The sequence below is a fragment of the Heterodontus francisci genome, chromosome 10 (assembly GCF_036365525.1).
Source record: "Heterodontus francisci isolate sHetFra1 chromosome 10, sHetFra1.hap1, whole genome shotgun sequence".
Lineage (NCBI taxonomy): Eukaryota > Metazoa > Chordata > Chondrichthyes > Heterodontiformes > Heterodontidae > Heterodontus > Heterodontus francisci.
In genome coordinates, this window is record NC_090380.1 from 59,908,925 (window position 1) to 59,933,907 (window position 24,983).

Here is a 24,983-nt window from a genome sequence, read left to right on the forward strand (position 1 = left end):
ATGACTAAAATAAAAGCAAAATACTGCGGATGCTGGAAATCCAGTTCCGAAGAAGGGTCACTGACCCGAAACGTTAACTCTGCTTCTCTTTCCGCAGATGCTGCCAGACCTGCTGAGTGATTCCAGCATTTCTTGTTTTTAGTCACATGACTAACCTGCTTGGCAGTCTGGGTTTTTTTCCTGAATTGTACAGTTTTGAACTGGGAGCCTGCAGAAAATTGTTTGCTCCTGGATTGAAAAGACCTCTCCTAGATGCCTTGCCACAGCCTCTCCTGTCTGCTCCCATCTCTTTCTCACACAACTGAATCCACTCAAGGCACATGAACCCCAAGAGAGAAAATTCTCTTGCAGTGAACAAGTTTTAAGAAGAATACTGGGCCCCAATGAAAAGCAATATCTACCTACAAAAAAGGACTCTGCAGAGAGCTCGAAGACCCATAGCACAAACTCTTCAGATATTGCCTCAAACCTATTTCTTCTGCTCTTTTCTGTCTCTATTTGCATGTGCGTATCACGTATGCTTGCTAGTGTGGGACACGGTTGTATCCATAGGCTTTAACCGAATTAGAGGTTTAAGTTTAATAAAATTTCACCTTTCTACTTTAAACCTAAGAAAGCCTGTTTGTGCTGGTTTCTTTGCCTTATAATTGGAAAGTGATTAAGGGGGAGCTAAAAACACAGTGAAATAAAATAAAACCCTGTTACAGTAAGACCAGGTGAAAGTTGAAAGGGTCCCCTATACCTCTTTCCCACCTAGTTGTAACAGAAATTTGGGTGCTAATGTCCAGAATTGACCCACAGACAAACGAGAAATTGGAAGTGGGAAGCCAAATTGTTCCCAAGCAAAAAAAGATCAAGTTTTCAATACAGGTTTTCTTGTGTGTGCTTGAATACTATCATGTCTGCAACTGAAGCTAGTAGCTCTCCAAGCCAGGGTGAAATAACTTGGGATAAGTTAAAATCAATGTCTATGGAGGAGTTGAGAAAAATGGCTTAGCGGTGTGGGATCAAGGCTAGGAAGTCTGAACTCCTAAGGCTAGTGGACAACCATTTTTCCCTTGAATCTGAAGAAGCAGAAACAGGGTTAGACGCAGCATCCTACAGGTATTGTTAGCAAAGATACAACTGGAACAGAGGAAACTAGAATTTGAGGAAAGGGAGAGGGAGAGAGAGCCTTCCAGAAGGAAAGTGAAGAAAAAAAAAGACAGGAGAAAGAAAGAGAGAAGCAGGAGGGAGAGAGAGAAAGAAGTTTCCAGAAAGAATGTGAAGAGAGAGAGCTAAGACGGCTTGAGTTAACTAGGGGGCAACAGAGTAATGCCAGTGAAAGCATAGCAAATATGGAGGAGCATAATTCAGGGCTGGGTACAAAATTATTAAAACTAGTTCAACTAATTCCAAAATTCAATGAGGAAGATGTGGAGGAATTTTTGTGTCTTTTGAGAAACTGGCAAGGCAGCTAAAATGGCCAGCTGAGACCTGGTCTCTTTTATTACAAAGCAAGCTAACTGGAAAAGCCCATGAGGTTTATTCCTTGTTGCTAGATGAGAGTTCATCAAATTATGAACTGAACAAAAATGCTATCCTCGGGGCATATGAATTAGTACCCGAAGCCTATCTCCAAATGTTTAGAACCCTTAAGAAGCAAGCTAATCAAATTTATCTGGCTTTGGACCAGTGGCGGAAGGCTTTTAAAGTACAGCGCAGCTTTGAGAATCTCAGGGACATAGTTCTGTTAGAGGAATTTAAAAACTTTTCCCACTTTCCATAAAGACCCATGTAGAGGAGCAGCAGGTTCAGAGAGCCCGGCAAGCGGCCGTTCTGGCCAATAATCTCAGGGACATAGTTCTGTTAGAGGAATTTAAAAACTTTTCCCACTTTCCATAAAGACCCATGTAGAGGAGCAGCAGGTTCAGAGAGCCCGGCAAGCGGCCGTTCTGGCCGATGAGTTTGCTTTAATTTATAAGTTGCTTTTCTGGGGAGAACCTTTCCTAATCACCCCCACAAAGCCGAAAAGGACAAAGGGTGGGAAGGTGATATCCGCCCAGGCAGTCCTGGGGGAGAAAGGAAAGCAGAAGACACAGACAGCCCTCCTCCAGCTAAAAAGGAAGGTGCTGTGAGCAACAGTGAGACCCAGAGACCTGTGTGCTTCCATTATAATTAAGCAGGATATTTAAAAGCTGTCTGCTGGAAACTAAAGGGAAAACCAGTAGGGTTAATCAGGGCACACCCGTTCAATGAAGAAGAGAACCTGATGGAAAGCAAGCAGAACAAGCTGTGGGGTGAGACCCAGGATGTCTACTGCTGCAAGTGCAGGAACCTTTAATAGGAGTCGCGAAGGTTATCAGGGTTTTGTATCTGATGGGAAAGTAACCCCATATCCCTCGAGTGGGACCAGCAAGCCCATAGTAGGGACATTGGAGCCAACAGATCCCTTTTACTGGGAAAAGGCCTGACCTTTCCCCCAGAGAGTGTAGTGAACACCTGAATGGCGGTGAATGGTATTGGAGGGCAGTGTATGCCTGTACCTGTACACCAGGTGCACTTGGAGTGCAACCTAGTTTCGGGATGGGTGACCGTAAGGATTGTCCTTAGTTTGCCTATGGATGGGGTTGACCTGCTCCTAGGTAATAATCTGGCGGGGGTGAAGGTGGTAGCCCCGTTTCCCCCCCCCCCCCCCCTCCACCCCAGTAGTGAAAGAAAGACCGCAGGAGGTCAGAGAGACAGGGCAGTGGCAGGAGACCGACCCCTGCAGTTTCCCTGAATGTGTCGTGGATCAGGCCATGATCAAACCAGCTCCCCCAGAGAAGACTGCATTGGCATTGAAGGCAGATGACCATGAGGTCTGCCTGCCCGAGACTTTCTTTGGAAAGTTAGGAGACCCAGGGAATGAACTGAATGGATTTTCCCTAGGTGTGGTCAGCGAGCCGACCCAGTATTGCGAGAGTTAGCACAGGGTACCCCGTCTGAAAGTGAAGCAGAGTGAGTCCCTGATTGCCACTATTTAAAGAATGAGGCACTGATGAGGAAATTAAGTTCTCCTCACAGACCTGAGAGCAAGGAATGGACAGTAGTTCACCAGTTAGTGGTGCCACAGAAGTACTGGGGAGAAATATTAAGAAAGGCCCACGAGACTACAGTGGCTGTACATGCCGGTATACGAAAGACCAAAGCCTGTATAAGACAGCAGTTTGACTGACCAAAACTCCACAAAGATGTGGTGGAGTACTGCAAGAATTACCACATGTGCCAGGTTGCGGGGAAGCCTCAAGCTACAGTGAAACCTGCACCCCAAATGCCTGTACTGGTGTTAGGGGGACCCTCCAGCAGAGGGCTGGTGAATTGTAAGGGACCCCCACCGAGAACTAAAGGGGACAGGCAGGCACATGGTTTGCAAAAGATTTGATAGGGAAGGGGGAAAAAGTGACCAAGAGGACAGGTTAAAGGAAGTCCGGGAGGAACCTGGATGAAAACCCTTACTGTCCGGTCAGCCAACCCCGGAAAAAGTGAAAACCTAGACCGCACATCCTCTTATGTAAATGCAGACATTAGAAGCACCCCACCAGATTTGCTAACAGTATTTACAGGAACTGGCAGGCAAAGAATGATCTCCAAGGGGTAGAGAAACCGATGCCTCACCTAGTCAAAGAGTGTCAGGGGAGTACAGGCAGGAATGTCCCAGAGAACAAAGGGGTGATTAACAAAGAACAAAGAAAATTACAGCACAGGAACAGGCCCTTCAGCCCTCCAAGCCTGCGCCGATCCAGATCCTCTATCTAAACCTGTCGCCTATTTCCTAAGGGTCTGTATCTCTTTGCTTCCTGCCCATTCATGTATCTGTCTAGATACATCTTAAAAGACGCTATCGTGCCCGCGTCTACCACCTCCGCTGGCAACGCGTTCCAGGCACCCACCACCCTCTGCGTAAAGACTTTTCCACGCATATCCCCCCTAAACTTTTCCCCTCTCACTTTGAACTCGTGACCCCTAGTAATTGAATCCCCCACTCTGGGAAAAAGTTTCTTGCTATCCACCCTGTCTATACCTCTCATGATTTTGTACACCTCAATCAGGTCCCCCCTCAACCTCCGTCTTTCTAATGAAAATAATCCTAATCTACTCAACCTCTCTTCATAGCTAGCGCCCTCCATACCAGGCAACATCCTGGTGAACCTCCTCTGCACCCTCTCCAAAGCATCTACATCCTTTTGGTAATGTGGCGACCAGAACTGCACGCAGTATTCCAAATGTGGCCGAACCAAAGTCTTATACAACTGTAACATGACCTGCCAACTCTTGTACTCAATATCCCGTCCGATGAAGGAAAGCATGCCGTATGCCTTCTTGACCACTCTATTGACCTGCGTTGCCACCTTCAGGGAACAATGGACCTGAACACCCAAATCTCTCTGGACATCAATTTTCCCCAGGACCTTTCCATTTATTGTATAGTTCACTCTTGAATTGGATCTTCCAAAATGCATCACCTCGCATTTGCCCTGATTGAACTCCATCTGCCATTTCTCTGCCCAACTCTCCAATCTATCTATATTCTGCTGTATTCTCTGACAGTCCCCTTCACTATCTGCTACTCCACCAATCTTAGTGTTGTCTGCAAACTTGCTAATCAGACCACCTATACTTTCCTCCAAATCATTTATGTATATCACAAACAACAGTGGTCCCAGCACGGATCCCTGTGGAACACCACTGGTCACACGTCTCCATTTTGAGAAACTCCCTTCCACTGCTACTCTCTGTCTCCTGTTGCCCAGCCAGTTCTTTATCCATCTAGCTAGTACACCCTGGACTCCATGCGACTTCACTTTCTCCATCAACCTACCATGGGGAACCTTATCAAATGCCTTACTGAAGTCCATGTATATGACATCTACAGCCCTTCCCTCATCAATCAACTTTGTCACTTCCTCAAAGAATTCTATTAAGTTGGTAAGACATGACCTTCCCTGCACAAAACCATGTTGCCTATCACTGATAAGCCCATTTTCTTCCAAATGGGAATAGATCCTATCCCTCAGTATCTTCTCCAGCAGCTTCCCTACCACTGACGTCAGGCTCACCGGTCTATAATTACCTGGATTATCCCTGCTACCCTTCTTAAACAAGGGGACAACATTAGCAATTCTCCAGTCCTCCGGGACCTCACCCGTGTTTAAGGATGCTGCAAAGATATCTGTTAAGGCCTCAGCTATTTCCTCTCTCGCTTCCCTCAGTAACCTGGGATAGATCCCATCCGGACCCGGGGACTTGTCCACCTTAATGCCTTTTAGAATACCCAACACTTCCTCCCTCCTTATGCCGACATGACCTAGAGTAATCAAACATCTATCCCTAACCTCAACATCCGTCATGTCCCTCTCCTCGGTGAATACCGATGCAAAGTACTCGTTTAGAATCTCACCCATTTTCTCTGACTCCACGCCTAATTTTCCTCCTTTGTCCTTGAGTGGGCCAATCCTTTCTCTAGTTACCCTCTTGCTCCTTATATATGAATAAAAGGCTTTGGGATTTTCCTTAACCCTGTTTGCTAAAGATATTTCATGACCCCTTTTAGCCCTCTTAATTCCTCGTTTCAGATTGGTCCTACATTCCCAATATTCTTCCAAAGCTTCGTCTTTCTTCAGCCGCCTAGACCTTATGTATGCTTCCTTTTTCCCCTTAGTTAGTTTCACAATTTCACCTGTCATCCATGGTTCCCTAATCTTGCCATTTCTATCCCTCATTTTCACAGGAACATGTCTCTCCTGCACACTAATCAACCTCTCTTTAAAAGCCTCCCACATATGAAATGTGGATTTATCTTCAAACAGCTGCTCCCAATCTACATTCCCCAGCTCCTGCCGAATTTTGGTATAGTTGGCCTTCCCCCAATTTAGCACTCTTCCTTTAGGACCACTCTCGTTTTTGTCCATGAGTATTCTAAAACTTACGGAATTTTGATCACTATTCCCAAAGTAGTCCCCTACTGAAACTTCAACCACCTGGCCAGGCTCATTCCCCAACACCAGGTCCAGTATGTCCCCTTCCCGAGTTGGACTATTTACATACTGCTCTAGAAATCCCTCCTGGATGCTCCTTACAAATTCTGCTCCTTCTAGACCTCTAACATTAAGTGAATCCCAGTCAATGTTGGGAAAATTAAAATCTCCTATCACCACCACCCTGTTGCTCCTACATCTTTCCATAATCTGTTTACATATTTGTACCTCTATCTCACGCTCGCTGTTGGGAGGCCTGTGACAAAGAATCCTCCCCCACAGTCAGAGAAAAAGTGAACCACCCATCCCCTGATGTCAAAAGCCTGACTCAGCAAAGCACTGAAAGAGAGTTCAGGATAGACTTGACCACTACTGATTCTCTTGGAAAAAAAATCCAATTTAGGGTTAATTAAATCTACCCCCCCCCCCCCCCCCACCCCCTCCCTCCACTTGGCAGACCTCAACAGGAACAAAGACCCTAGGCCGTCATGGCAATGGGCAAACTGAAGAAAAACTTCCCCAAAGAACCACATGTTTACTGCGGACGATTACAGCAGCATTGGCACTAAGTAAAGACAGGCAAATTTAATAAGCTTTAGGATTTATGAATGAATGGAAATCAATGAGAGAAATGTATGTTTTTTCATGTATCTTATATATTTTCTCTCAACTCTTTTAATGAAGTGTGCCTTTTCTCAAATCACATTTCATTCCCCTGGATGTGGAGGTGTCATGCATGCCCCCACTTGCCAAGAAGGAGGCACATTAATTTCGCCACATGGACATTAAATATCAAATTGTTGCTGTGAAGATGAGAAGGCCTTTGACAAGGGGTTGCAAAGCCCTTGGCTGGAAAGACATTTTTGCATATTAACAGAGACAGTGTTGGAACAAAGAAACTATCCCCTGCTCCAATACAATCCACAAACAGACCTGGTCAAACAAGTTAGTCACATGACTAACCTGCTTGGCAGTCTGGGTTTGGTTTCTGAATTGTTCTGTTTTGAACTGAGAGCCTGCAGAAAGCTTTTTGCTCCTGGATTTGCAAAGACCTCTCCTGGCTGGCTCACCACAGCCTCTCCTGTCTGCTCCCATCTTTTCCTCATGGAACTGAATCCACTGAAGACACATGAACCCCAAGAGAGAAAAGTCTCCTGCAGTGAACAAGTTTTAAGAAGAATACTGGGCCCCAACGAAAAGCAATATCTACCGACAAACAAGGATTCTACAGAGAGCTCGAAGACCCATAACACAAACTCTTCAGATATTGCCTCAAACCTTTCCACTCTATTTTTCTTCTGCTCTTTTCTGTCTCTATTTGCATGTGCCTATCATGTATGCATGCTGGCATGGGGCGTGGTGTGTATCCGTAGGCGTTACCGAATTAGAGTTTTAAGTTTAAGTTTAATAAAATTTCACCTTTCTTCTTTAAACCTAAGAAAGCCTATTTGTGCTGGTTTCTTTGCCTTATAATTGGAAAGATGTGTACAAGGATTCACCAAGAGGGAGCTAAAAACACAATGCGTTTAAAAATAAAACCCTGTTACAGTAAGACCAGGTGAAGGCTGAAAGGGACCCCTGAACCTCTTTCCCACCTGGTTGTAACAGTAGAATAGAATAACAGCACATACCCCTAAAAGGGAAAATTTTCACTTGTGCATTTGAGAAACCATGGTCAACAAGCAAGCTGAGAGACATATTAAGCTAAAAGAAAAAGCTTACTGGAATACAAGAAAAATCAGAAATCCAGCAGACTGGGATAACGATAACCAACAATCCCTTAATGTTTTTCAAGTGTGGGGGCGTTTTCTTTAAGTGTACAGTCTCTTTAAATTGTTTGTGCAGATGCACATGGGCAGCAATTTAAAGGGGCCGACTTGTGCACAGCATGTATTAGGACTTCTGGGTTGTTACATGGCCATGCAACTTGGAGGGAACATTGACTATAATCAAACAGTTAAGGGTTACAAAGAAAGTAATAACAGGTCCAAAAGAGAATATGAACAAAACCCTGTGTTTCGCCTTTATGTTGTTTCTGGTTCCCAGCTGTTGGAAAGAATCACACTTTAAACTTGGAAAAGGCAGGAGTCAGTCTTGTTTATTTCAGCACCATGCTTTGTGCTGTAGAACCTGGTTGAACTGGTTCTTGTGTTACATATAACATGATGCCCAAGTGTAGCTGTGAATGAGGCCCTCACTGGAACACTTACACATAATAACGAGTTCCTAGCTAATTAGTTCCAAACACTTTACAGGTAGCATAACAATATATACATATATAATACCTTGCAAGCGGTATTAAACCTAAAAGTTTTTATAAATATATTAAAAGGAAGAGGAAACTGTGCATCCATTAAAGAAAAATGCAGGTGAGGCTATAATGATAATAAGAAAATGGCAGTCTTGTAAAATGAATACTTTTGTCTCGATCTTTAGCCCCAAGGTGGGCAGGAGAGGGCCGGGAGAGGTGTTAAGTATGGAGAATGTGGTCCCAAGATGCCATACACACAACTGCAATCTTTTTTATGGTGGCAGACATCAGCATGTCGAAGTGTCCCTCTGTCAAGAGGTGGAACAGCCCACTTTAAAATAGACTGTTATTGCACACATTTCCCCCTGGGGTTGGGAAACCTGGCAGTGAAAGGGAGGCAGGAACTGCCGACTTTTCAAGATACGTTCCTCCTTGTGAGCCAGGAGGAACAGAGCATTCTCACGCCCTCTCAAGGAAGCCTTCAGCTGCTGATAATGGCCTTTTATCTTCCCCCTACACCTTTGTTGAACCCCCAACCTCAGCTCTTCGACCTGTCTTCTCAACCTCTGGCACAACATGCCAAGTGATAGGGACTATCCCCAAGAATCCTTGGCTGTGACCTCTTGGTGTTGGTCTTCCCTCCTGGCTGCTGACCAGGAGGTCTATTTGGCTGGTTGCTGAATGAGAAACAGAACAAGAAAAAGAGTAAAGAACTTCAGTTGTTTAGTTAGGAAGGACTTCTGTGACCCCCGACCTTGCCAGGTTGGGCCGTTTTTGGCTTCCCCTGCACCCTTCTTGCTTCCCTGAAAATAGAAGGACTGTAATTTTCACACTAGAGATGTAAAATAACTTTTATTGGACAATCGATCTTTATTCATTGAAATTAGTGACCTATCAGTTGCGCTCTCCTTTTAGGAGACTAATGATTGTCCTGTCCCATGTCCTCTCCTTCCTGTGCACCTTCCCTTGCTGTGGAGAGGGAGGACCTTCCATCCCCTCTTCATCATCATTGCCTTTAATTTCTGGCAGCAGTAAGTCTTCCTTCATTGTGATATTGTGCAGAAACAGCAAATGACAACATTTCATGAAACTTTCATTGGACAGCTACCATCAGATTTATCCAGGCACCTAAAATCAGAGCTTGAGGATTCTGCTCTCTGCACTGCCTGCCATGGCATGGGCCTCATTATATTTGTGTCCTCAATGTAAAGCCATTCTTTGAGCAGAGCTGAGTAAAGCTGGCAGCAAAAGTCCTGCCTGAACCTCCATCAACTTTTAGTACCAGCAAACAAAACAGCCTCCTCGGAATGGTATCAACCTCAGGGGTACTTTTGTGTTGCTCCGACCACCAATTATATAGCGATAGTCATAGTTTGATGTTATTTTGGGACAGAAATTGGGGGGAAATGGTGAAGAAACTTTCAACATGACTTAAAGGGGTCTAGTGATTTGCTTTTTGAAAGAGAACAATTCAGGTCCAGATTGCAGGCTGTGGATTTGTCACGATATTCTGTATGAACCCATTTTACTCCAATTATTGCTTCAAAATGGGCCATAATTTAGAGGAGACTCCAGCCCTCTGGTTCTTAAAGACCCTAACTATACGGTTTATAACTTAAATATTCTTAGTTTTTGAGTTATTTAAATTGTTTCTGTCACCCCTTACATGTTTGATTTGTTTTTATTTACATTAAACTTGCTGGATTATCTGATTTGTATTGAATACTGGGACATTTTCATGTCATGTACATTCTGATAAATTCGATCTTCAAAAACTTGAACTTGTTTTCTTCTTTCTGTTAAGGAAAGGAACAAGTCTGTTTATGTCTCTTTTGTATAAAAAATTGCCACATAGAACCAACAAATGTAACACCCAACACTAATTAGTTGTACCTACCATTGAAAAGGCTTAGCAACATATTTATGGCACCTTATTTTTTTTTTTAGAGACACAGCACTGAAACAGGCCCTTCGGCCCACCGAGCCTGTGCCGACCAACAACCACCCATTTATACTAACCCTACAGTAATCCCATATTCCCTACTACCTACCTACACTGGGGGCAAGTTACAATGGCCAATTTACCTATCATCTGCAAGTCTTTGGCTGTGGGAGGAAACCGGAGCACTGGGTGAAAACCCACGCGGTCACAGGGAGAACTTGCAAACTCCACACAGGCAGTACCCAGAATTGAACCCGGGTCACTGGAGCTGTGAGGCTGTGGTGCTAACCACTGCACCGAAGTCAATGGGCATCACCAATGAACTGTAATGAGTGCATTAGATAATGCTGCTGGAGACAAGCTTTGAGCTGCTGTCTCTGTGCCATGGAATGAGGGTTCTAGATACAGAGGCCTAGTAAAGGGTGAAAATGAGGCATCTGAAACAGGTCTTAGACTCTTTGTGTATGCGCATAGGGTGTCTAATGCCTGTTTGAGGACCTCTTCCCAAGATTGGGCTGCCCTGAATTCAGCTGGTGACAGGATTGCTGCATTCAGCAAAACATGGTCTACATATAACCTAACCAATGGTCCTTAAAGGGATTACTGGAAGTCACTGGCGAAAAAGTAAGCTCGCTAACAACTACTTACCTGAATGTGGAACCAGGAAGTTTATCAGCTGCAGGATTGACTAAGAACATTACAGGTCAGCGTGAAGCAATTTTTAGGTCAGAAACTTTTCCTTATAAATTTATTAGAGGAAATAATACTCATAATCAGCACACATGATGTTATGAGTGCTGCAGGAAACCTCATGTTACAATTCTGATGAAAGGTCAGCGATCTGAAATGTTAACTCTGTTGCTCCCCCACAGATACTGCCAGACCTGTTGAGTATTTTCAGGATTTTCTGTTTTTATATTATGTTACTATTGTTGAACTCAGATAGGGAGTGATTAGCCCTGGATCTTCCCTAACTTCCTGTGATGCTGACCACATTTTATTCTACAGCTGAAAGTCCATGACATCATGCTCTGCCTTGTGTGACCTTTACTCTTGGTTTACACAAAGTTACATCAGATCAGCATTCCAAAGACTTATTGATTTCTATGGTATCAGTGGGTGAAAATGATTCCTCATCTATAGCAATGATGGCCTTAAGGCAGTAATGCAGATACGCTTATCTCGAAAGATATTGCAGCTACACAAACAACAGGCTTAAGACTCTAACTGTACCAGCCACAGTAACCTTGAATGTCTGAGTGGATTTTTGAACATCTTCTAGGATGCTGTTGCCAGCAGATTCTAGAAAAATGGTATTCTTTAATACAACCTTTCCTGCTAGTACTTCTACAGCGTTTGCTACTTCTGACAATTTCCACAGAATATCAGAGATGTTTTGTTCACGTCTGCTCAAGAAATCTACACATTGATGGTTAACAATTCAAAAATGGTTCTCTCTTCAGATAAATAACAAAAGCATGACATTTGTAGATTAAGCAATTATGAAATACATGAATTCATGCTGAGCTCATCCAGTGGTGGGGATGTTATCCTTGGATTAAGTATGCATGGACTAGGAAAGTGGTAAACAAAGGAGGGGGTTGCTTTCCAGCTCTGCGGGGTGGGGGGGGGGTGGGAGGGGGTTCTCTCATTTAAAGGTGCTTAGTGCCTGAATAAAGGATCCAGCATCGGGAAGGCGGTGGGGGGGGGGGGGGGGGGGGGGGGGGCGGGGGAGAGCCTGCTGAGAGCCAACCCCTGTCCTTGCTACTGACCCCCCTACAATCCCTCCCCCAGGACCCCCACCCTGCGAAACGGCTCCCGTTGTGACTTACCTGTGGCCTGATTCCAGGGCCTGGGGTAAGTCCAGTACTGGCAACAGCCACTGCCTCCGCGGTGGCGCTGCACAGTTAAAAAGCTGCCAGCCTCTGAATGGCTGGCAGCTCTCAGCAGGCAGGACTTCTGTCACCAGGGTCCTTGATCCTGGGGAAGGCCCGCCGCTGTCCACTTAAGTGCCTAATTGGCACTTGATTTGCTGGGCCTTCCCAGCGTAGGTGACACGGGGCTCTCACTGGTGCTTTTGCCAGTGGTCAAGACCCCTGTCACCAAGACAAAACCCCGGCCAAGGTTTACTACCCCTGATTGCTATTAGAGATCTCTGTTGGAAAATTAAAATCTACCCGTGTAGCGATACAGACCACACATGCTACAAATTGTACGTGTTACACACTGCACATGTTATAAACTACACAGGTTGAACATGGCAAATGTTACACACTGCACATGCTTTATACATAACACATCCTACATGCCACACAATCTGTGCACCATATATACTACACATGCCAGACACTATGCAGTACACGTGCTATACAGAACACGTTATATTCAGCGCACAATGCACATACAATACACCACAAACTACACACCATAAACACTGCGCACTCCACATGCTGTTCATTACACATTTAAATACTGCACCCCACAAATGCTATACAGTAAACACTACTGTTACGGCCAGGTGGTAAGGGGTCTGGGTGGTTCCCACTCCTTACCTCCCAACTGACCACAGCTTTAACTCCTTGTGTTTTATTTGTCAAATAAACAGTCATAGGTTTTATTGTAGGTTTAATACAGAAGATTAATTGTTTATTGAACACTATTCATTCCTTAAATGGTCACAACTGTACCCATTCTGCATGCATTCAATCACACACACACACACATGAAAAAATGGATAGAGAAGAAAAGGGTAAGGGAAAGTGAGGTAGGTGTTTGGGGTTCATGGTAAACCTGCTGAATCTTCTCAGTGGACAGTTTCTGTTTTAAAATTATAGGCCCGGGTTGTTTGTAGATTTTCTGGTTGTTGAGACTTCACCTAGAGATGGTGGTCACCTTCAGTACTCTGCTGCACCGAGTTGAAGGGTAGAATTTGCAGCAGGTCTCCTTCTTTGGTTTTTACTCAATCTCTCATAGCTGTTGGCCAGACAGGATTTATGTGGATATTGTTGTGATATCTCCCTTTTACCTCCAAAGAGCTACTTTTTAAGGTAAAAATCTCTTGACATGTTGCCTCTGTTAGGAGACGCATGACCCCTTCCCTCTGGAAACCAACAATGGATCAATATGTGGCCAGTCCACATCTTCTTTGTTTCAGAAGAGCTCATTCAATTCAGGAATATCCCTTGATGGTTTCAGGATGGATGCTATTGACACCTCTTAGCTTGCAATGTATCCTTTTGTCCTTAACAGACAGTAGACAGTTGAATATACAGAGCCAGGTGGCCATTTTGCAGCACATTGTCCACTTTTTTAAAGGAAAAGTCAATTTTTATAACTCTTCAGTTTGTTTCTGTATTTTCATTGCTGCACTTCTCATGAGCGTGACACTACAGAATGCACATTTTGCATCACACATGCAATACAGTACACACATTACTCATACTATATCAAGCACACATTATACATCACACATTTATACACCACAGACCACAGATGCCACACAGCACACTCTGCACTGCATGTGCTAAACTTCACAGACAACAAATTCTACACCTCAATTTCACTAGTCTTACTCAGAAAGAAATAAAAATTTTCATCAGTTTTGCATGCTTGACAGGAGACCCTAGGGTAGATTTTCCTCTCAGGGCTTTCTTGGATTGCAGTGTGGGTGGAACAGGATCGGATGATCTTTTCTACTACCATCCCCCTATTTCTTATAGGGTCTAAATGCTATAGTGTGGGCGTGCACCCAGCAGATATATCAGTGCACAATTGTGTTTAAGCCGACAAGGGAGAGGGAATCCAGGTGTCTCTGGGGAATTTCATACAGCAGCTTAATTAACTAACAAGTTTTTCCACACAATTTCCAAGCTTCTGTCATTGGATTCCGAGATATATGAGGAATTCAATAGTCGAAGCTTGTCTGAAATTATGTCGAAACTGTCTATTTGTTGGTTATTGGAAGCAGGTGGGGTATTTTAACTGAATTTGCACATGGAAAATTGTTTAATTTCAGAGCTACCAGCATGAAGCTTTGCTGTGCTCATCTTTGTTCTTCTGTTTTGCTATTGATGTGCCTTCACCTGTGAATATGTTCCAGGCTCAGTGTTTCAATTCTATTTTGTTTAGTACTTTACAAGTCAAGGGCAGTAACTTCTAATTTGTTCTGTTGTATAGGTTTGCTTACTTCCAAATGTTGCTTTAGTTTCAATAATAGTCAGGTCACAACTATTCTTTGGATAAAAATAATTCATATATGTAGCCATTTTATTCTGCAGTTTGCAGCTGTTTACTTGTTGTCCCCATAATTTACAGAGAAACGCATAGTGCTTTTAAGTGGTTACTTATCTATGCACCTGAAAATGACTGCACATAGGCAGGAGGGCTCTGGTCCTGCTAGATTAGTTCATTTGATTACATGTTGCCATTGCAATGTTGTTAAAAATATCACAGCTTGATACAATTTAACAACGTGATGAATATATTCATCGCTGTGTTAGAAAACTTATGCCACAGAATCTGGTTGCATCGCACTTATAGGTACCGTTTTTGTACCAAAGTGGTGTCTGCGTTGTGTGCATACACTTCTAGTGTTGGTCTTACCCAATGCCTTTTTGGGTCAGTCCTTGGTCTGGGTATTGGGAGTGTGTGCCAGAGTATGCAGAGTAGGTAGATTGTGATGTCAGTCAGTGTTTAACACTGATTTGATGCCAGCAGTACTATTTTCAAGCTCAGTGCTTCAGCTAACGCCTTCTCTTAACCTCGCACAGCTGAACATGTGTTCAGCAGCAGGAAGGACCTTCCCACCAGTGCTTTTTAGAGGCTTCATCAATCACTTGCAGGTTAGTTACTGATTGATTTCTACTGGCTGCTGCTGAGTTAGTAGAAATGTTTGGTGGTTTGTACTCTTATTTAAAGTTGGCAGAATCTACAGGGAGTCGTGTGGCACATGGTGATGGCCTTGGTTCTCTCTTCAAGGGTTCTGCTCAGAACACTTGCTCCCATCCATGGGTGCTGTAGTTTCTAACCCCCGGGCCTGCAGTATGACAGGAAGAATGAGTAGAGGTGATACAAAGCAGGACAAGCTTCTTAAAGGAGGAGGAGGAGAGGAAGGAGGAGGAGGCGAAGAGCTCTCAACAGCAGGTCATATCCACCCACAGTCTTCAGGGATCATTTCACCTAACTCAATCTCAGCAAGCAGTAGTGTGTGGGATGTCTCTCCTTCACAAAAGAGATCCTGTTGCAGGCAGATTGCAGCCTCAAAGCAGAGCGAGGACAGCATTGCCAGCGGCCGTGAGGCTGACCATGAATCTTCTTGCGTCAGGCTCCTCACAGGCTGGTGCAGGTGATATTTACAACATCTACAATTCCACAGCTGACTGTTGCATGAGGGAGTTCACTGAGGCTCTGCATTCCCAGAGAGCTGAGTACATTTTACTCTCTTGCCTGAGAGAAACAGGCAGAGTGAGAACGCAGTTTTGCCAGGATAGTGGGATTCCCCATGGTGCAGGGTGACTGCACATGCTTTGTTGCATGTAAATTCAGAGATATATTGCAACCGGAAGAGTTTCACTCCCTCAATGTCCAGCTGTATTATGGACATACTCAGTGTATGTCATTGTTCGGCATCCTGGCAGCAGTCATACTGCCTTTATTCTGTAGCTGTCCATTGTACCATCAATCAAAACAATAAGAAGCCCAGAAACTGGATGACAAAAGCTATCCCCTGTCTAACTGGCTCATGACTGGTGTGCAATTCATGCACATGTGGAAAACCTAGAGAGATGATAGGGTGGTTCTTACCTGCCTTCCAAACATCAACTCTGCAGGCAATGGTAAGCCCATGTCCAATGGAGTAGCTTGGAGGTGCAGCATTGCAACCTTGAGACCTATTCCCGTCTGCCTACACGTTAAAATTAGCAATTTGAGGGTGTGTACCATGGATTCAGCCATGCCGTTGGACTTTGGATAAGGTGGCAATGATGTCACGTGTCGGACTCCCCACCTGGCACGCATATCTTTGAATGGTCTACCTGCATATTGTGGCCCATTATTGGAGATGATTTCTTCTGGAACTCCAAATAGAGCACTGGCTGTATCAGCAACCATTGCACTTGACATTTCTCATAGCCTGATGATTGGAAACTTGGTGAAGTAATCCATAACAAAGAGGAAATCATCACTTTGAATGTGAAATAAATCAGTGCCGATCTTTGCCCATGGACATGAAGGTGTTTCATGTGGGATCAAGGCTTACATACGAACATACGAATTAGGAACAGGAGTAGGCCACTCAGCCCCTTGAGCCTGCTCCGCCATTCATTAAGTTCATGGCTGAACTGATTACGCCACATTTCCACCGACCTCGATAACCTTTCACCCCCTTGCTTATCAAGAATCTATCCACCTCTGCCTTAAAAATATTCAAAGACTGCTTCCACTGCCCTTTGAGGAAGAGAATTCCAAAGACTCACGACCCTCTGAGAGAAAACATTTCTCCTCATCTCTGTCTTAAAAAGGCGACCCCTTATTGTTAAACAGTGACCCCTAGTTTGAGATTCTCCCACAAGGGGAAACAACCTTGCCACATCCACCCTGTCAAGACCCCTCAGGATCTTACATGTTTCAATCAAGTTGCCTCTTACTCTTCTAAATTCCAGCAGATACAAGTCTAGCCTGTCCAATTTTTCCTCATAATACAGTCCACCCATTCCAGGTATTAGTCTTCTGTTGATTTGGCTGACAACTTGGATAGGCCTCATAGGATTTCACCACTGTCTCAACATCACTGATGATTCCTGGCCAATAGACAGTCTCTCTGGCAAGGCGTCTGGTACGTTCTATTCCTAAATGTCCTTGATGCAGTTGGGTTAGAATATCAGAACACAGAGCTTTGGGTATAAGGATGTGTTTCCCTTTGAAAATCACTCCTTGTGTTATACTGAGCTCATGTCGATACGGCCAGAAACAGCCTAGGCATTCAGTTACTTCCTGTACGGTGTCAGGCCATCCTTCGACAATCACCTTCCACAACAATGATAGAGTAGGGTCATGTGTTGTTTCATCTCTTAGTTGCTCACATTCATGGGGTCCAAAACTCATGAGGTCGATCTTCAGGACATCCTAAATCTCAGTATCCACACTGTGAACATACAAATCTAGTGAGACATCTGCATCTTTATTCGGGTTAGGCAATCTGCTCAGGGTGTCCAATGTGACCATTTTGCTGCCCGGTTTATATCGGATGTCACAGTCGTAGCCCTGGACATTAACCAAAAGCCTCTGCAACTGTGGAGGAGCACTTGTGACCAGTTTGCACCATATGGTTTCAAGTAGCTCGTGGTCAGTCTCCATGGTAAAACGTTTTCCGAACAAGTAGGTGTGAAACCCAGCGATACCAAAAAAACAGAGCTAAAGTTTCACATTCGATGTTACAGTAATTGGAATGGGTTTGCGACAAACCCTTTGACTCTAAAGTGATAGGCTTCCCTTCCTGCATGATGCAAGTGCCTAATCCCTTCTGGAACCCGTAGACCTCGAGCGTGGTCTCATTGGTCGGGTCATAATACTGTAGCATGCTGTCTTGACTTGACAGAGCTAACTTCCATGAGCTAACTGGTGGGACAGTGGTCTACAGGAGAGAGGGAGTTGCCCTGGGAGTCCTCAACATCGACTCCGGACCCCATGATGTCTCATGGCATCAGGTCAAACATGGGCAAGGTAACCTCCTACTGATTACCACCTACCACCCTCCCTCAGCTGATGAGTCAGTACTCCTCCATGTTGAACACCATTTGGAGGAAGCACTGAGGGTGGCAAGGGCACAAAATGTACTCTGGGTGGGGGATTTCAATGTCCATCACCATGAGTGGCTCGGTAGCACCAATACTGACCGAGCTGGCCGAGTACTAAAGGACATAGCTGCTAGACTGGGTATGCGGCAGGTGGTGGGGGAACCAACACGAGGGAAAAACATACTTGACCTTGTCCTCACCAATTTGCCTGTCGCAGATGCATCTGTCCATGACTATATTGGTAGGAGTGACCACTGCACAGTCCTTGTGGAGACAAAGTCCCACCTTCCAACTGAGGATACAGTCCATCATGTTGTGTGGCACTATCGCCGTGCTAAATGGGATAGATTTCGAACAGATCTAGCAATGCAAAACTGGGCATCCATGAGGTGCTGTGGGCCATCAGCAGTAGCAGAATTGTACTCAACCACAATCTGTAACCTAATGCCCAGCATATCCTCCACTCTACCATTACCATCAAGCCAGGAGACCAACCCTGGTTCAATGAAGAGTGCAGGAGGGCATGCCAGGAGCAGCACCAGGCATACCTCAAAATGAGGTGTCAACCTGGTGAAGCTACAACCCAGGACTACTTGCATGCCGAACTACATAAGCAACATGCAATAGACAGAGCTAAGCGATCCCATAGCCAACAGAACAGATCTAAGCTCAGCCGTCCTGCCACATCCAGTCGTGAATTGTGGTGGACAATTAAACAACTAACTGGAGGAGGTGGCTCCACAAATATCCCCATCCTCAATGATGGGGGAGCCCAGCACATCAGTGCGAAAGATAAGGCAGAATAATTTGCAACAATCTACAGCCAGAAGTGCCAAGTTGATAATCCATCTTGGCCCCCTCCTGAAGTCCCCAGCATTACAGATGCCAGACTTCAGCCAATTCGATTCACTCTGCGTGATATCAAGAAACGACTGGAGGCACTGGATACTGCAAAGGCTATGGGTCCTGACAATATTCCGGCAATAGTACTGAAGACCTGTGTTCCAGAACTTGCTGCACCCCTAGCCAAGCTGTTCCAGTATAGCTACAACACTGGCATCTACCCGGCAATGTGGAAAATTGCCCAGGTATGTCCTGTACACAAAAAGCAGGACAAGTCCAACCTGGCCAATTACCACCCCATCAGTCTACTCTCAATCATCAGTAAAGTGATGGAAGGTGTCATCAACAGTGCCATCAAGCAGCACTTGCTTAGCAACAACCTGCTCAGTGATGCTCAGTTTGGGTTCCGCCAGGGCCACTCAGCTCCTGACCGCATTACAGCCTTGGTTCAAACATGGACAAAAGAGCTGAACTCAAGAGGTGAGGTGAGAGTGACTGCCCTTGACATCAAGGCAGCATTTGACCAAGTATGGCATCAAGGAGCCCTAGCAAAACTGGAGTCAATGGGAATCGGGGGAAAACTCTCTGCTGGTTGAAGTCATACCTAGCGCAAACGAAGATGGCTGTAGTTGTTGGAGGTCAATCATCTGAGCTCTAGGACATCACTGCAGGAGTTCCTCAGGGTAGTGTCCTAGGTCCAACCATCTTCAGCTGCTTCATCAATGACCTTCCTTCAATCATAAGGTCAGAAGTGGGGATGTTCGCTGATGATTGCACAATGTTCAGCACCATTTGCAACTCCTCAAATGCTGAAACAGTCCGTGTAGAAATGCAGCAAGACCTGGACAATATCCAGGCTTGGGCTGCTAAGTGGCAAGTAACATTTGTGCCACACAAGTGTCAGGCAATGACCATCTCCAACAAGAGAGAATCTAACCATCTCCCCTTGACATTCGATGGCATTACGATCGCTGAATCCCCCACTATCAACATCCTAGGGGCTACCATTGACCAGAAACTGAACTGGAGTAGCCATATAAATACCGTGGCTACAAGAGCAGGTCAAAGGCTAGGAATCCTGTGCTGAGTAACTCACCTCCTGACTCCCAAAGCCTGTCCACCATCTACAAGGCACAAGTCAGGAGTGTGATGGAATACTGTCCACTTGCCTTGATGGGTGCAGCTCCAACAAAACTCAAGAAGCTCGACACCATCCAGGACAAAGCAGCCCACTTGATTGGTACCCCATCCACAGACATTCACACCCTCCACCACCAATGCACAGTGGCAGCAGTGTGTACCATCTACAAGATGCACAGCAGCAACGCCCCAAGGCTCCTTCGAGAGCACCTTCCAAACCCGCGACCTCTACCTGCTCGAAGGACAAGAGCAGCAGATGCATGGGAACATCCAAGTCACACACCATCCTGACTTGGAACTATACCACCGTTCCTTCACTGTCGCTGGGTCAAAATCCTGGAACTCCCTTCCTAACAGCAGTGTGGGTGTACCTACCTCACATGGACTGCAGTGGTTCAAGAAGGCAGCTCACCACCACCTTCTCAAAGGCAATTAGGGATGGGCAATAAATGCTGGCATAGCCAGTGACACCCACATCCCATGAACGAATAAAAAAAAATTAGCAAATTAGCAAGTTTTCGTCATGCCCTGCCTTGGTCTGCCCCATCACCGCAATATCATTGGGTATACAGATACAGTCCGGGACATTTCCGTTATCCTGTCCATGTATTGTCGGAAAATGTCCTGGCTGATGCAGAGTCAAATGGTAACCATCTGTAACAGTATCTCCCGAATGGCATTCTAAAAGTCATTTATATAAATGACTTAGATGAAGGGACCAAAAGTATCGTTGCTAAATTTGCTGATAACACAAAGATAGGTAGGAAAGTAACTTGTGAAGAGGGCATAAGGAGGCTACAAAGGGATATAGATAGGTTAAGTGAGTGGGCAAAGACCAGGCAAATGGAGTATAATGTGGGAAAATGGGAAATTGTCCTCTTTGGCTGGAAGAATAAAAAAGAAGCATATTATTTAAATGGTGAGAGATTGCAGAGCTCTGAGATGTAGAGGAATCTGAGTGTCCTAGTGCATGAATTGCAAAAGGTTAGTATGCAGATACAGCACCTAATTAGGAAAGCTAATCGAATGTTATTGTTTATCGTGAGGGGAATTGAATACAAAAGTAGGGAGGTTATGCTTCAGCTATACAGGGCATTGGTGAGACCACATCTGGAGTAGGGCGGCACAGTGGCGCAGTGGTTAGCACCGCAGCCTCACAGCTCCAGCGACCCGGGTTCAATTCTGGGTACTGCCTGTGTGGAGTTTGCAAGTTCTCCCTATGTCTGCCTGGGTTTCCTCCGGGTGTTCCGGTTTCCTCCCACAAGCCAAAAGACTTGCAGGTTGATAGGTAAATTGGCCATTATAAATTGCTCCTAGTATAGGTAGGTGGTAGGGGAATGTAGGAACAGGTGAGGATGTCGTAGGAATATGGGATTAGTGTAGGATTAGTATAGATGGGTGGTTGATGGTCGGCACAGAGTCGGTGGGCCGAAGGGCCTGTTTCAGTGCTGTATTTCTAAATCTAAAAAAAAAAATCTACTGTGCACAGTACTGGTCTTATTTAAGGAACGATGCAAATGCATTGGAGGCGGTACAGAGAAGGTTTACTAGACTAATACCTGGAATGGGTGGGCTGTCTTACGAGGAAAGATTGGACAGGCAAGGCTTGTATCCGCTGGAATTTGGAAGAGTAAGAGGCAATTTGATGGAAACAGATAAGATTCTAAGGGGTCTTGACAGGGTGGATGTGGAAAGAATGTTTCCCCTTGTGGGAGAATCTCGAATTAGGGGTCACTGTTTAAAAATAAGGGGTCGCCCATTTAAGACAGAGATGAGGAGAATTTTCTTCTCTCAGAGGGTCGTGAGTCTTTGGAATTATCTTCCTCAAATGGTAGTGGAAGCAGAGTCTTTAAATATTTTTAAGGCAGAGGTAGATAGATTCTTGATGAGCAAGGGGGTGAAAGGTTATTGGGGTAGGTGGAAATGTGGAGTAATCAGTTCAGCCATGAACTTACTGAATGGTGGAGCAGGCTCGAGGGGCCAAGTGGCCTACTCCTGCTCCTAATTCGTATGTTTATATGTTCGTATGAGTAGCTGGGACGTCTTTCCTAAGTGCTCAGACCAGTAGCCATGCTTTGCATTGAGCTTTGAAAAATAATTAGCACCAGTAAACCTAGGATCCAGATCCTCCAGGGTCAGGATTTTATGTGGGCATCTCTTGAGGGTTAAATTCAGTCATCGCAGATCTAAGCAAATCCTGAGATTGCCATCTTTCTTCAGCATGCAGGTAATGAAGTTGCACCAATCGGAATGCTTGTGCACTCAATGGATTACTCTGTTGCACTCCATCTCATCCAGTTGGATTTTAAGCTTCTCTTGAATGTGCACACTGCACTTCCTTGGCTTGTCGATAGTACGAACTGCATCCTCCCTCACGTGCAAAATGGCATCACCGCTGAAATTGTCGATTTTGTCAAACTTGTCTGAGTAAAGTAGTTTCAGGTCTCTCACCAAATCAAGCAATCCATGTTGCAACCTTCTGTAGCTTTTGATACGGTGCTGATCTCATGTATTGTGACAACTTGTAAATCTTGGCATACAGGAAATCCGGCGATAGCTGGTCCATTCGTGTCTACAATATAAAACATTTGTGGTAGCCATTCTGAGCTCCCATAGCTGCACTGCAAGGTTATCATTCCATGTACTTGATTGAAGAACTATTGTAGGCAGTCAACTTAGTTGTGATGGGTCATACCTCATATTCCCATTTCTTTAGCTACATGGAAGAGCCTGTCACTCCAGAATTGGCCTTTATAGCCACTCCAGGCGCTGCTTCACAAACCACTGACCACCTCCAGGCGCGTATCCATTGTCTCTCGAGATAAGGAGGCCCAAAAGAAAGAGCTACATGTCCTTCAGTTTACGGATGGGCAGAATATTTACATTCGCTCCAGTGTCAATTTTTACTCTCTGCATTCTCTGCATGTGATCTGCCACCATTCCTGTGTGCAGTATCTGAGCTCAGCCTCATGTACTGCCTTGCCCAATGTCCTTGCATGCCACAAGCTTTGCACGGGTCCTGGTACACCAGACAGCTGTGAATTGGGTGAGTCAGGCCATACATGTCACAAGGCACCCCCAATGTTTGTAACTGTTGGTGCCCAGCCACAATGGCTTTTAAGTTCCTTCCATCATTAATGGTGCATCTATACTGCTTGAGTTGTGTACCTATCATAACCTCTGCATCAGCAACTCGTTCTTTCACACTAAACCCTGTCACCAGGTTTCTTGCAGGCACCCAAGATCACGTCGTTGGCACCAGCTGGACCTCATCGTCACAAGGCGAGCCTCTTTAAACAGCGTTCAAATCACACGCAGCTTCCACAGTGCGGACTGCGACACCAACCACTCCCTGGTGTGCAGCAAGGTTAGACTCAAACCAAAGAAGCTGCATCACTCCAAGCAGAATGGCCACCCACGCATCAACACTAGTAGTATCTCTCATCCACAGCTGTTTCTAAATTTCTAAATTCACTTGAAAAAGCCCTTCAAAACACTCCTACAGGGGATGCAGAGACCAAGTGGGCCCACATCAGAGACACCATCTCTGACTCAGTATTGACCACCGATGGCAAACATGTGAAGTGGAATGTAGACTGGTTTCAATCTCACTTTGAAGAGCTGGAACCTGTCATAGCCGCTAAGCGCATTGCACTGTTGAACTACAAGAAAGCCCCCAGCGAGTTAACAACCGTAGCACTTAAAGCAGCCAGAAGCACTGCACAAAGAACAGCCAGGCGCTGCACAAATGACTACTGGCAACACCTATGCAGTCATATTCAGCTGGCCTCTGACACCGGAAACATCAGAGGAATGTATGATGGCATTAAGAGAGCTTTTGGGCCAACCATCAAGAAGATCGCGCCCCTCAAATATATATCAGAGGACACAATCACTGACCAACGCAAGCAAATGGACCGCTGGGTGGAGCACTACCTAGAACTGTACTCCAGGGAAAATGTTGTCACTGAGACCACCCTCAATGCAGCTTTGTCTCTGCCAGTCATGGACGAGCTGGACGTACAGCCAACAAAATCGGAACTCAGTGATGCCATTGATTCTCTAGCCAGCGGAAAAGCCCCTGGGAAGGACAGCATTACCCCTGAAATAATCAAGAGTGCCAAGCCTCCTATACTTTCAGCACTCTACGAACTGCTTTGCCTGTGCTTGGACGAGGGAACAGTACCACAGGACATGCGCGATGCCAACATCATCACCCTCTATAAGAACTAGGGTGACCAGGTTACTGCAACAACTATCATGGAATCTCCCTGCTCAGCATTGTGGGGAAAGTCTTCGCTCGAGTCGCTTTAAACAGGCTCCAGAAGTTGGCTGAGCGCGTCTATCCTGAGGCACAGTATGGCTTTCGAGCAGAGAGATCCACCATTGACATGCTGTTCTCCCTTCGCCAGCTACAGGAGAAATGCCGTGAACAACAGTTGCCCCTCTACGTTGCTTTCATTGATCTCACCAAAGCCTTTGACTCCGTCAGCAGATTGGTCTCTTCAGACTACTAGAAAAGATTGGATGTCCACCAAAGCTACTAAGTATCATCACCTCATTCCATGACAATATGAAAGGCACAATTCAGCATAGCGGCGCCTCATCAGACCCCTTTCCTATCCTGAGTGGCGTGAAACAGGGCTGTGTTCTCGAACCTACACTGTTTGGGATCTTCTTCTCCCTGCTGCTCTCACATGCGTTCAAGTCTTCAGAAGAAGGAATTTTCCTCCACACAAGATCCGGTGGCAGGTTGTTCAACCTTGCCCGTCCAAGAGCGAAGACCAAAGTACGGAAAGTCCACATCTGGGAACTCCTCTTTGCTGATGATGCTGCATTAACGTCTCACACTGAAGAGTGCAGAGAATCATCGACAGGATTGCGGCTGCCTGCAACGAATTTGGGCTAACCATCAGCCTCAAGAAAACGAACATCATGGGACAGGACATCAGAAATGCTCCATCCATCAATATTGGCGACCACGCTCTGTAAGTGGTTCAAGAGTTCACCTACCTAGG

The 24,983-nt window shown here is 45.3% G+C and overlaps 1 protein-coding gene across 4 annotated transcripts in view; it reads right to left on the reverse strand.

Annotated features, from left to right (window-relative positions):
- Positions 1-8,082: 8,082 nt before the first annotated feature.
- The window catches only part of LOC137374127 (nectin-1-like), a 73,646-nt gene continuing 56,745 nt past the window's right edge, over positions 8,083-24,983 (reverse strand). For 2 of the 4 annotated variants that reach the window (XM_068039895.1, XM_068039892.1), the window contains one exon: positions 8,083-8,924. In XM_068039895.1, coding sequence (XP_067895996.1) covers positions 8,761-8,924 — 164 coding nt within the window. In that variant the 3' untranslated portion in view covers positions 8,083-8,760. Of the gene's footprint in view, positions 10,044-24,983 lie in introns of all 4 variants that reach the window. The other 2 variants (XM_068039894.1, XM_068039893.1) reach the window with 1 other exon arrangement.